Source organism: Sorghum bicolor, chromosome 10 (genome assembly GCF_000003195.3).
Source record: "Sorghum bicolor cultivar BTx623 chromosome 10, Sorghum_bicolor_NCBIv3, whole genome shotgun sequence".
In the NCBI taxonomy this organism is placed as follows: domain Eukaryota; kingdom Viridiplantae; phylum Streptophyta; class Magnoliopsida; order Poales; family Poaceae; genus Sorghum; species Sorghum bicolor.
Window position 1 is genome coordinate 53655848 of NC_012879.2, and position 12098 is coordinate 53667945.

General features: G+C 58.1%; 1 protein-coding gene across 1 annotated transcript; it reads left to right on the forward strand.

The window, feature by feature from the left end:
• LOC110431181 (translation initiation factor IF-2-like) lies at positions 17 to 2806 on the forward strand. Its single transcript, XM_021449901.1, has 7 exons — positions 17 to 112; positions 511 to 673; positions 977 to 1250; positions 1329 to 1629; positions 1711 to 1797; positions 1880 to 2000; positions 2652 to 2806. The coding sequence occupies exons 1-7, from the start codon at positions 17 to 19 to the stop codon at positions 2804 to 2806; spliced, it is 1197 nt and encodes a 398-aa protein (XP_021305576.1).

Consider the following 12098-nt stretch of genomic DNA (forward strand, 5'->3'; position numbering starts at 1 on the left):
GTACATATGGAGCTCGATGCCTTCGTCGAACCGGGGGTGGCAGAGCGGGTGGTTCTACCTCCGGAACGACGGCGGCGTGCTCCCGAAGTACTCCGGGAAGATGGTGACGGAGGTTCCCATGAAGTGGGCGTGGGGTGCTCCGTTCGAGGAGCAGAAGAGGCTCGCCCCGCTTCTCGCGGGGCTTCAGAAGTTGCGAGATGCCGAAGTCACCGCGGCCACGGTGGCGACTGCCTTCCACAAGAGGAGTTTGCTTCCGCTGGCGCAGCGGCGGGTGCCCATGTTCGAGATGACCCGGGGGGTCCCCTGGGCAGGGACGAGGATGTTGGCCGAGCCGATTTCGGCCTCGGACATCACCGCCCGGGTCGAGAAGACGACGCACCCAGAGATGAAGAATTCCCGGGTGTTGCCGATGCGCCCTGAAAAGGGCTACATTTCCCTGGTAAGTATGGATTTTTTGCGCCTTCTTTTCGTTTCCTTCTCGTCATGTCCTTGACTCCCGATCGTTCGCAGAGGATGGGGGTCGTCAAGGACTCCCTGCCATCTGTCCCAGAGGACAAGGAGATCCGGGCCCAGAATCGGGCTCGGAACGAGGAGCAGAAGAAGGCCAAGGAGGACAAGAAGGCCAAGGCAGCGCGGAAAGCGCAGCGGCGGGAGATCTCCGCCAAAAATCATCGTGAAGCCGAGAAAGCGGGGGTCGCCCCGCCCCCCTCTCCCGAGACTTCGGTCTCGGAGATAGAGGGCGGGGGCGGCGACGTCGACTGGCTTGACGAGCTGATGGAGGAGGACGACGTTATCCCTCCGGCCGGCGGGGGAATCGAGGCCCCGGAGGGGTCGGAGGCCCGAGGGGGGTCGGAGGCCCGAGGGGGGTCGGAGATTCGAGAGGGGTCGGAGGCCCCCCAGGGGGCCCAAGCGCCGGGGGGCGGACAGGCCGCCCCCCACATCATTGTGGATGATGAGGACAGCGCCCCTCGTGAAGGTTCAGCCCCGGTGGGTCCTCAAGAAGGGGGGAAGGCGTCGGAGGCCGGATCCGAGGCGCTACCTCAAACGGTAGTGCCAGAGGGTCCGGCCGAGCCCGCCCCAGCGTCCGGGGCGGGAACTGTTGCCCTGGTGGAGGCGTCGCAGGCTGAGACCGCCGTGGTGGCTCCTGCGCCGTCGGCAGGCGAGGCAGGGGTCGGACCGGCGGCCCCAGGCGCCGCGGGAGGCCCCCTAGGAGCTCCGAGCTCCCAGAAGAAGTCTGCTCCCCGAGCGAGGTATGTATAGGATTTCTGGTTCCTCTGCTGATTTTTTTTTGTTTTTCTCTTTCTTCTAACTTGGTGTTGTTTCCCCAGCCGTAAGCAAAAGGCGCCTTCGGTGGCGCTGGCCCCCCTGAAAACTGTGAAGAGGGGGGCTCAGTCAACTCCCGGGTCGGCTAGGCCCGTGTCTCCGCTGCCTCCAGGCTACGAGGAGGCAGGGCGCCACCCGGGGCAAGACACGGGGGCGCCGAAGCCCCAAGGACCGGAGGACGCTGACCTCGGAGGCGCGGCCCGTCCTGCGAGCGCTGAGGAGGGGCGAGCCATCATGGTGTCCAGCGCGGCGCCCGAGGCCCCCGTGGCGGGGAGGGAGGAGGAAACCGGATGGGGCAAGAGCCCCGTAATCTGGCCCAACCTCGGCGATGCCGAGGGGGGAGCCAGATTTGTCTTGGATGATCCGTCAGAGAATTACCTCTGGCAGGGTCTGGATGCGTGTGGGCGCGCCGGGGTCGAGGCCCTTAACCGAGCTACCCAGCTCGTGGGTCGCGACATGTTTAATTTGGCTCAGGTAAGATTTTTATCCGTGTTATAAAGTAGTTTTGTGCTTACCTTTGCGGTACTAACCCCCTGTGTGACCTCTGACCTTGCAGGCGCTCAAGGCCACCTCCCAGGAGAAATCGGTATTTCTCCGTCGGGAGAAGGATGCTTGGGCGTCCTTTGAGAAGGAGAGGGCTGCCAGAGAGGCGGCCGAGGGGGAGCTCGCGAAGGAGTGCGAGATTTCTGCCGAGCTTCGGCAGAAGTGCTCGGTACTGGCCACCGAGGCTCGGGAGGCCCGGGACAAGGTCGCCCCCTTGGAGGAGAAGATTGGGGTCCTCGCCAAGGAAACCGAGGCGCAAAAGGCGGCGGCTGAGGGGTACAGGGGTGAGGTCGCTCGGCTTGAAGCTTTGCTCGCCGAGAAAGACCTTGCCCTGAACCAAGCTCAGACCGACCTGTCCGGGGCTCTGAGCGAGGTGGCCCGATGGCATCAGAGCTCGGCGGAGCACGAGAAGCGTGCCGAGGGTAAGATTTGCGCCCTTTACCCTGGACTCCTTTATACTTTTTGAGTTAGCTTTTCCTGACTTCCTATTTCTTGTTCTGTTTTTCGATCAAATTTAGAGAGGAAGGTGGTGGAGGCGGCCTCTGCCGCCGAGGCCCTGCAAAGGTCCCTTGACGTCGAGGCTTCAGACCGCTCGGCTCTTGAAGCCGTGGTCACCTCGGCGTGTGAGGGGCTCGGGGTATCGGCGTCGGGGTCGTCGCTGCGGAGTCGGATCGAAGCCCTTTACTCCCGGGCCGGGGAGAGGATGAAGGAGGCACTCCACGCCGGGGTGAAGAAAGCCTTGGCGGTGGTGAGCTCTCACTATGCCGGCATTGATTTGCCGGCAGTCTGTGAGGGCTACGTCCTCCCGGATGATGAGGCTGAGGCCCAGGAGGAGGTGCAGAGGCTTGAAGACGCCGTGGCTACCCCTGGAGATGCCTTGGCCACCTTCTTCGACGACGAGGTGGAGCTTCCGCACCTTGTAGCTCGAGGACCTAAGTAGACAGGGCAGTAGGACCCTTAGGTTTCTTTTTTTGTGGGTGTTGAGGCCGGTGGGCCTTGTAATATAATGTTAATGTCGAATGTAAATATAACTGCTCTTTTTGAGAATTTTCCCTAAGTATTTTATTTCCTTTCTCTTTATGCCGATCCGACCTCGGCAGCGCGGGGTCGGGTGAGCTACTTAGAGTTTTCGCGCTGACCGGAGTCCCAAGCCTAAGTGCTTTTCCTTTTTCCTTAGTAACTCTTGGAAGCCCGAATTCGTTCCCGAATCTAAGGTGAGTAGAGGCGGTCTTTGCTCGTGAGCGCAGATCCTTCCTCGGGCTCATGCCTTAAGATTTAGGGGACGGATTTTCGGTTTCTTAAGTCTTTTTAGGAGGGAGGAGGAAGACCTCGGGTCAGGGTTCTTTTAACTTGCGCGAAAAAAGAAGAAGATTCGGAGACGGCACAATGAGTTCCCCCCATGTAGCCCCCGAGGGAGGTTCGGACTCTGCTTGGTAGGTCCGAGGCTCTCTGATAACTTAAACTTTGATTTATACCTTGAAGGTAATGGATGAACAAAGAAATTTTTACAAAGTTCTAAGGGAAAAAGCGACGTAGCTGTTCTATGTTCCATGCGTTTTTGAAGACCTCCCCTGCTTCATTGGCGAGCTTGTAGGTGCCTGGTCGGAGAACCTCGGCGATGACGAAAGGTCCTTCCCAGGGGGGTGTGAGCTTGTGACGACCCTTGTTGCTCTGTCTGAGCCTCAGCACCAAGTCGCCGACTTGAAAGGCTCGGCCTCGGATTCGTCGTGCGTGGTATCGGCGGAGGGCCTGCTGGTATTTGGCGGAGTGTAGGAGGGCTACGTCCCTGGCTTCATCTAGCTGGTCCAGCACGTCTTCTTGGAACGTCTTGCTGCTATTTTCGTCGTAGGCTTGCACTCTCGGGGACCCGTACTCCAGATCAGTGGGGAGGATGGCTTCCGACCCGTAGATCATGAAGAACGGGGTGAAGCCTGTGGCTCGGCTTCGGGAGGTTCTCAGGCTCCAGAGCACGGCTGGCAGCTCCTTGAGCCACCTTTTTCCAAACTTGTTCAGTCGGTTGAAAATCCTGGGCTTCAAACCCTGGAGGATCATGCCGTTGGCACGCTCCACCTGACCGTTGGTCTTGGGGTGAGCCACTGCCGCCCAGTCCACACGTATGTGGTGTCTGTCGCAGAACTGCAAGAACTTTCGCCCGGTGAACTGTGTGCCGTTGTCGGTGATTATGGAGTTCGGCACTCCAAATCGATGGATGATGTCTGTGAAGAACAACACGGCTTGCTCGGCCTTGATCCTTGTAATGGGTCGGACTTCGATCCACTTAGAGAACTTGTCGATTGCGACAAGCAAGTGGGTGAAGCCCCCAGGCGCTTTCTGCAGAGGCCCGACCAGGTCGAGGCCCCAGACAGCGAAAGGCCAGGTGATGGGGATCGTTTGCAGGGCCTGAGCGGGTAGATGTGTCGCCGAGCGTAGAACTGGCATCCCTTACAGGACCTGACGATCTCTGTGGCGTCGGCTACGGCGGTGGGCCAGTAGAAGCCTTGTCGGAAGGCATTTCCTACCAGCATCCGAGGCGCGGCGTGATGGCCACAAGCCCCCGAGTGAATGTCCTGTAAGAGCTTGACCCCCTCTTGACGCGTGATGCACCGCAAGAGGACGCCCGAGGGGCTTCGCTTGTACATCTCCCCATCAAGGAGGACAAAGGTCTTAGCACGACGAGCCACATGCCTTGCTTCAGCCTGGTCCATGGGTAAAGTGCCGTCGACCAGGCGTTGAAGTAAAGGGTAGCGCGAGTCGGGCGAGTCGTCAGGCGCAGGTGGCTCTGGCTCGATGTCCATGACACCCTACTCTGGGGCGGCGGTATCTTTGGGGTCGGAACTTTGTTCGCTTGGGGGTTCGTCCGACCCCACGTCGTCCCTGTAGTCGATGGAGGGCTTGTAGAGGTCGCTGACGAAAACATCCGGGGGGACCGTGGCCCGCTCGGATGCCATTTTGGCGAGCGCGTCGGCGGCCTCATTATACTTTCTTAACACGTGGTTAAGTTCGAGGCCGTCGAACTTTTCTTCCAGGCGTCGGACCGCTTTGCAGTACGCGTCCATCTTGGGGTCGTGGCAGCTAGACTCTTTCATGACTTGATCGATGATGAGTCTGGAATCGCCTCGGGCGTCGAGCCGTTTGATCCCAAGCTCGATCGCGATGTGGAGACCGTTAACCAGGGCCTCGTACTCTGCTGCATTGTTTGAAGCAGGGAAATGGAGTCGGATCGCGTATCGCATCCTTACCCCGAGGGGTGAGATGAAGACGAGGCCCGCACCGGCCCCGGTTTTCATCAAAGACCCGTTGAAGTACATAGTCCAGCACTCGTGCTGGATTTGAGGTGGTGGGAGCTGAGTCCCGATCCATTCTGCCACGAAATCCGCCAGTACTTGGGACTTTATGGCCTTCCGAGGCTTATAAGTGATTCCATCGCCCATGAGCTCTATGGCCCATTTAGCAATCCTTCCGTTGGCCTCTCGGTTCTGAATCACTTCTCCCAGAGCGAAAGATGAGACCACTGAGACCGGGTGAGATTCAAAGTAATGGCGGAGCTTGCGTCGGGCTAACACCACTGCGTAGAGCAGTTTTTGAATCTAGGGGTATCGAGTCTTTGTGTCGGAGAGCACTTCACTGATGAAGTACACCGGCCTTTGGACCGGCAGGGCATGCCCTTCTTCCTTCCTCTCGACCACGATTGCTGCGCTGGCCACCTGATCAGTGGCTGCGACGTAGAGAAGAAGTGGCTCCCCCTCGGCGGGGGGCACCAGGATGGGAGGGTTGGTGAGCAGAGCCTTGAGCTTGTCAAGGGCTTCCTGGGCCTCGGGGGTCCAGGAAAAGTGCTCAGATTTCCTAAGTAACCTATACAGAGGTAGCCCTTTTTCCCCGAGACGAGAAATGAAACGGCTTAGGGAAGCTAGACATCCCATTACCCTCTGTACTCCCTTTAGGCTACGAATGGGGCCCATATTTGCGATGGCCGAGACTTTTTCTGGGTTGGCCTCGATCCCTCGCTCAGACACAATAAATCCAAGGAGCATGCCTCGGGGGACCCCGAAAACGCACTTTTCGGGGTTGAGTTTGATCCCTTTCGCCCTAAGGCATCGGAATGTTTCTTCCAGGTCGGCGACCAGGCCACTCGCTTTCCTGGACTTGACGACGATGTCGTCTACGTAAGCCTCTACCGTTTTGCCTATAAGGTTCCCAAAAACCTGGAGCATACATCGTTGATATGTAGCCCCCACGTTTTTTAGGCCGAACGGCATGGTTACGTAACAATACATTCCAAAAGGGGTGATGAACGAAGTCGCGAGCTGGTCGGACTCTTTCATCTTGATTTGGTGGTAGCCGGAATAAGCATCAAGGAAAGACCAAATTTCACATCCCGCGGTGGAGTCAACTATCTGATCAATGCGAGGCAAAGGAAAAGGATTCTTTGGACATGCTTTATTTAAACCAGTGTAGTCTACACACATCCTCCACTTCCCATTTTTCTTTTTAACTAGCACGGGGTTGGCTAACCACTCGGGATGGAATACCTCCTTGATGAATCCGGCCGCCAGCAGCTTGTGGATCTCCTCCCCGATGGCCCGGCGCTTCTCCTCGTCGAATCGGTGCAGGCGTTGCTTTACGGGTTTGGAGCCGGCTCGGATGTCCAAGGAGTGCTCGGCGACTTCCCTCGGTATTCCAGGCATGTCCGAGGGACTCCACGCAAATATATCGGCGTTTGCGCGGAGAAAGTCGACGAGCACCACTTCCTATTTGGGGTCGAGGCTGGAGCTAATCCTCAGCGCCTTGCCTTCAGAGGTCCCGGGGTTGAGGAAAACCAGCTTGGTCTCCTCTGCCGGCTCGAAGCTCCCGGCATGACGCTTGGGGTCGGGGACGTCCTGGTCGCAGTCACCGAGGCCGGTAAGAATGGCCAGAGACTCTGCCAGAGCTTCGGCCTGCTCGACGCACTCGACGTCGCACTGGTAGGCGTGCTGGCTGGTCATGCTGACGGTGATGATGCCCTTTGGTCCTAGCATCTTGAGCTTGAGGTAAGTGTAGTTGGGGACGGCCATGAACTTGGCGTAGCATGGTCGTCCCAGGATCGCGTGGTAGGTCCCTGGGAACCCGACCACGTCGAAGGTGAGGACTTCCCGTCTAAAGTTGTCAGGGGTCCCGAAGCAGACGGACAGATCGATCTGTCCGAGGGGGTGGGCACGATGCCCCGGCACCACTCCGTGGAATGGCGCGGTGTCGTTCCTTAGCCGGGACTTGCTGATCCCCATGAGGGCCAGAGTCTCGGCATAGATGATATTGAGGCCGCTGCCTCCGTCCATCAGCACCTTAGTGAGACGGGTCTCGGTGATGATGGGGTCGACGATCAGAGGGTAGCTCCCGGGATTGGGGATCCGATCCGAGTGATCCTGTCTGTCGAACGTGATTGCGCTCTCGGACCATTTGAGGTACAAGGGCGCGGCCGTGCTGACTGCGCAGACTTCTCGGAGTTCGCGCTTCCTCTGGCTTGCAGTGAGGCGAGCTGTTCGTCCCCCAAAGATCAGAAGGCAGTTCTTGACCTTGGGGAAATCCTCCCCCTGGAGGTCGTCGCCCTTAGGGGGCTCTTCGGCGTTTTCTTTGGTGATGATGTCGGTGTAGTACCGACGGAGGACGGTGCACTCCTCAAGGGTGTTTTTGGTTGGCCCCCTGTGATAGGGGCACGGCTTTTTCAACATTTTGTCGAAGAGACCGGGGCCAGCAGGAGCCCGCTTGGGGTTCTTGCGATCTACCGCAGCGACCAGGTTGTCGTCCGACTATCCCTGCTTCCCCTTGCGACCCTTCTTCTTCTTCTTCGGGTCGCGCGAGCCCGAGGCTTCGGTAGCCTCGGCCTTTTGTTTCCCCTTGGCTGTGCTGTCGGAGAAAATGGCGCCAACTGCCTCTTCGCCTGAGGCAAAGTTGGTGGCGATGTCGAGCAGCTGGCTCGTGCTTGTGGGGGTCTTGTGTCCGAGCTCGTGTACCAACTCCTTGCAGGTGGTACCGGAAATGAAGGCTCCGATCACGTCGGAGTCCGTGATGTTGGGGAGCTCGGTGCATTGTTTGGAGAATCGCCTGATGAAGTCTCGAAGAGACTCGTCAGGCTTCTGCCGGCAGCTCCTGAGGTCCCAGGAGTTCCCAGGGCGCACGTATGTGCCCTGGAAGTTCCCGACAAAGATCCTGACTAGGTCAGCCGAGTCGTGGATCATGCGTTCAGGGAGGTGCTCGAGCCATGCCCTGGCCGTATCGGCCAGGTGGAGTGGAAGGTTGCGGATGATGAGCAGGTCGTCATCCGCGCCACCTAGCTGGCATGCCAGGCGGTAGTCCGCCAGCCAGAGCTTAGGGTTAGTTTCCCCTGAGTACTTGGTGAGGTTGGCGGGCTGTCGAAATCGCGCCGGGAACTTGGCCCTGCGTATGGCCTCGCTGAAGACGCGGGGACCCAGAGGCTCTGGTGACGTGCTTCGGTCGTGATCGGGGTCGTGCCTCCGGGAGCGTCGAGCATGGGAAGACCGCTTTCCTTCTGAAGAGGATGAGATTGGGTCGTCAGGGAGCAAGGACGGTACCTGGAAGACGGTGGATGACGACGGGCGGTTCCCTTGCCTCGCCGACCTGTTCTTGCGCCACGGGGGTTCCCTCGAGACCGTCGAGAACTTTATCCGCGGTGTCAAGGCGCGGGCTGATCGGGAGATGGAGAACTGGTGTCCCGATCGGATTCGTATCCGAGCTTCCACCGACCCGTCCGAGCCCAATATCTTCCTCGACGACAAGAAGGAGGTCGAGAAGTGGGAGCATGTCGAGGAGCTCCGCCTTTGGATGAAGCACGTGGTGGGGCTCCTGTCGGACGTCATCAACAACGGGCTCGGGCCTGCTTATTTTGTAAGTGTTTCTCGAACTCCCATCTTTATGGTGCTTTCTGGTTTCTGTATTCTAATCCATCCGACCCCTGATTCGCAGGATATGAAAGAGACTTCTCGCATCAAGTCCAGCTTCATACATGCCACGAGGGGCGGATGGGAGCAGCTTCCCCTCCTCAAGGATCAACTCCTCGAGTCGCAGGAAAAGCTGCTTAAAGCTTACAAAGATCTCATAGCGCTCGAGGAGGAGAAGAAGGCGAGGGAGGCTGCTTTGGCCGAGGCCCGGGAGGTCTCGAAGAAGGCGGAGGAGGAGGCGATGCAGCTACGGGAGCGGGCTCTTACGGTCGAGGAGGCCGCGTCCAGAGCCCGGGAGGAGGCCCTGTCCTACAAGAGCGTCATTGCGGACCTGGACAAGGAGAAAGGCCTTCTCCAAACCGACCTGGACTCCCTCCGTGATTCCTTCCAGAAGATGAAAGTGGCGTACGTGGACAACGAGGTCGCCAGGGGTGCCGCCGAGGACACAAAGAAGAAAGCCCTCGAAGACCTCGAGATGGAGCGAGCTCGATCCCGCAGTTTCTCTGACGACGTCGAGCGTCTGAAGGGAGAATTGCTGGAGAAGAGTGGAGCCGTCGCTCAGGCTGGCAGGGTGATCGAAGATCTCCGCGTCGCCAATACTGAGCTGGCGCGCTCCAACAGAGAGATCGAGCGTGCCAACACCAGATTGGTCGGCGAGAACACGGCCCTGGAGGAGAGCATCAAAGGTATGTTTCCTTTGTCGAATTTCCTTTTCGAGGTGTGCTTGAGTTTTTTCTGAAGCTTCTTTGCATTGGCATTTACAGGGCTCAAGGACGAACTCCTGGCCGCCCAAGCCGAGGCTCGCAACACCAAGGCTCAGCTCGAGGCTGAGGTTGATTTGAACCATCGAGTGCGGACGGCGATAAGCGATCTCTCGACCTCTTGGGAGGTCGAGCCTCTGGATGAGTCGAGGGAGGACGCCCGAGGCGACGCTCTGATCGACCAGTTGTGCTACATAGGCGCGACGCTGCGAGATCCGGTGCGGGACGCCCTCCACATCGGGGTGAAGCGGGCGATGGCGGTTGTCTGCTCGGGCTTCTCCTACGACATGGAGGTGGTGTCCCATGGCTTCGTCACCGACATCTCCAAGACCGACGCGGAGAACGAGGAGAGGCTCCATGCCTTGATCGACGACGCGGAGGCTCCTGGGGAGAGGTTGGCCAAGCTCTTCGAGCCTGAGGTGCTCCCTCCTGAGGCTAGCTCGGGCGGAGGCGAGGGCGATGAGGGTCGTGCCGCGGACTGAGGCCTGCGAGCCTGCTCGGGGCGCCTGAGGCCCCTTGTATGATACTTTATTAATTCTGCTTGTTACATGATATAATATCTTTTTGTAATTGTTAACTGCTTATTTGTCTTTCCGCTCGAGGTTCCTTTGTTTCTCTTTGTACCTACGTTTGTATCCCTTGCTCGGTCTTTCGCCAAAAACAACCTCGGTTACCTCAAGGGTGAGGAAGTGAGTAGAGTTTCCGTAGCCCAGGGGCGTGGGAGTTCTCCGGCTCATTATCCCTCGGCCTTTGAGGGGCTCGAGGCGCCTTAGCTACTCGAACCGTGCGAGGTTTACCAAGCAAGAAAAGAAAATTTCTTGGCTTTTTCGACGCTTGGGGAGGGGTCGTCCCTCTGGTAGCCCCCGAGGGGGTGCGGACTATGATGGGTCATGGTCGGCATCCCCTTCTAACGTCGAGACTATGACTCGTAACTATTTTTGATACAGAAAGAAGCCGCTCGAGGGAAAGACTTTATTTATTCATGCGTTCATTTACAAAGTCTTCGTACGAAATGTAGGATCGTAAGTCTAGGACTTCTAGGGGTAGAATCGACGTAGCTGTTCGATGTTCCATGCGTTGGTGAAGATTGCCCCCTTTTCGTCCGCCAGTTTGTACGTTCCTGGCTTAAGCACCTCGGCCACCACATACGGGCCTTCCCAAGGTGGAGTCAGCTTGTGGCGTCCTTGATTGCTTTGCCGGCGTCGTAGGACAAGGTCGCCTACGTTGAGGTCCCTCTTGCGCACGTGCTTCTCGTGGTAGCGTCGGAGTTTCTGCTGATATCTGGCAGAGTTGAGGAGGGCCACGTCTCGAGCCTCCTCGAGCTGGTCGACCGCGTTTTCTTGAGTCTCTTTGTTCGATTGCTCGTTGTAAGCCTTGAGTCGTGGTGACCCATACTCGAGGTCTGTGGGGAGGATAGCTTCAGAGCCGTAGACCATGAAGAACGGGGTGTACTTTGTGGCCCTGCTTGGCGTTGTCCTCAGGCTCCATAGGACTGAGGAAAGCTCCTCGACCCATTTCTTGCCGAATTTCTTCAATCGATCGTAGATCCTTGGCTTGAGTCCTTGCAAAATCATGCCGTTGGCACGCTCGACCTGTCCGTTAGTTCGAGGGTGGGCTACTGCGGACCAGTTCACACGGATGTGATGCTGATCGCAGAAATCCAAGAACTTTCTGCCGGTGAACTGAGTGCCGTTGTCGGTGATGATGACATTGGGGATCCCAAACCGATGGATGATGTTGGAGAAGAAAAGGACGGCCTGCTCGGAGCGGACGTTGGTGATGGGTCGAGCCTCGATCCATTTGGAGAACTTGTCAATGGCCACCAGCAAATGGGTGTACCCTCCTTTCGCCTTTTGTAGAGGTCCTACTAAATCGAGCCCCCATACCGCAAACGGCCAGGTGATGGGGATCATCTGAGGAGCGTGGGCGGGCAGATGCGTCTGCTTGGCGTAGAACTGGCACCCATGACACGAGCGTACGAGCTCGATGGCATCCGCCACGGCCGTTGGCCAGTAAAAGCCTTGCCGAAAAGCGTTCCCTACAAGGGTCCGTGGGGCGGCGTGGTGGCCACAAGCCCCCGAGTGCAGGTCATCGAGGAGTTTTCGGCCTTCCTCTATGGTGATGCAACGTTGTAAGATCCCCGTCGGGCTCCGTCGATATAGCTCGTTGTCTTCGCCATAGATCACATATGATTTAGCCCGTCGAGCGATACGACGGGCTTCTGTCCTGTCTTCTGGTAACTCGCCGTGGATAAGGCAGTCGAGGAACGGTGTGCGCCAATCGAATGGTCGACCTGGCCGTCGTTCTATCTCCACCATCAAGAGCGTATCGACAGCGTCGGTTGGTTGGGTGGCGATGGCGTCGATGCCAGCTCCCGTGCCTAGGTCGACGGATGGCTCGTGAAGATCTTTTGAGAATGCATCAGGCGCCACCGTGCCTCTGGTCGATGCGATCTTGGCGAGTTCGTCGGCTGCTTCGTTGTAGCGTCGAGCGACATGGACAAGCTCGAGTCCGTGGAACCTGTCCTCGAGTCGACGGA

What these genes read in the sequence shown, in the direction of transcription:
- LOC110431181 (XM_021449901.1), top strand. Translation starts at nt 17, where the DNA reads ATGCCTTCGTCGAACCGGGGGTGGCAGAGCGGGTGGTTCTACCTCCGG. An exon ending in CCGGGAAGATGGTGACGGAG is followed by an intron (nt 113 to 510) that starts GTTCCCATGAAG and finishes GATCGTTCGCAG; the next exon opens with AGGATGGGGGTCGTCAAGGA. An exon ending in GGGGGAGCTCGCGAAGGAGT is followed by an intron (nt 2,001 to 2,651) that starts GCGAGATTTCTG and finishes ATTTGCCGGCAG; the next exon opens with TCTGTGAGGGCTACGTCCTC.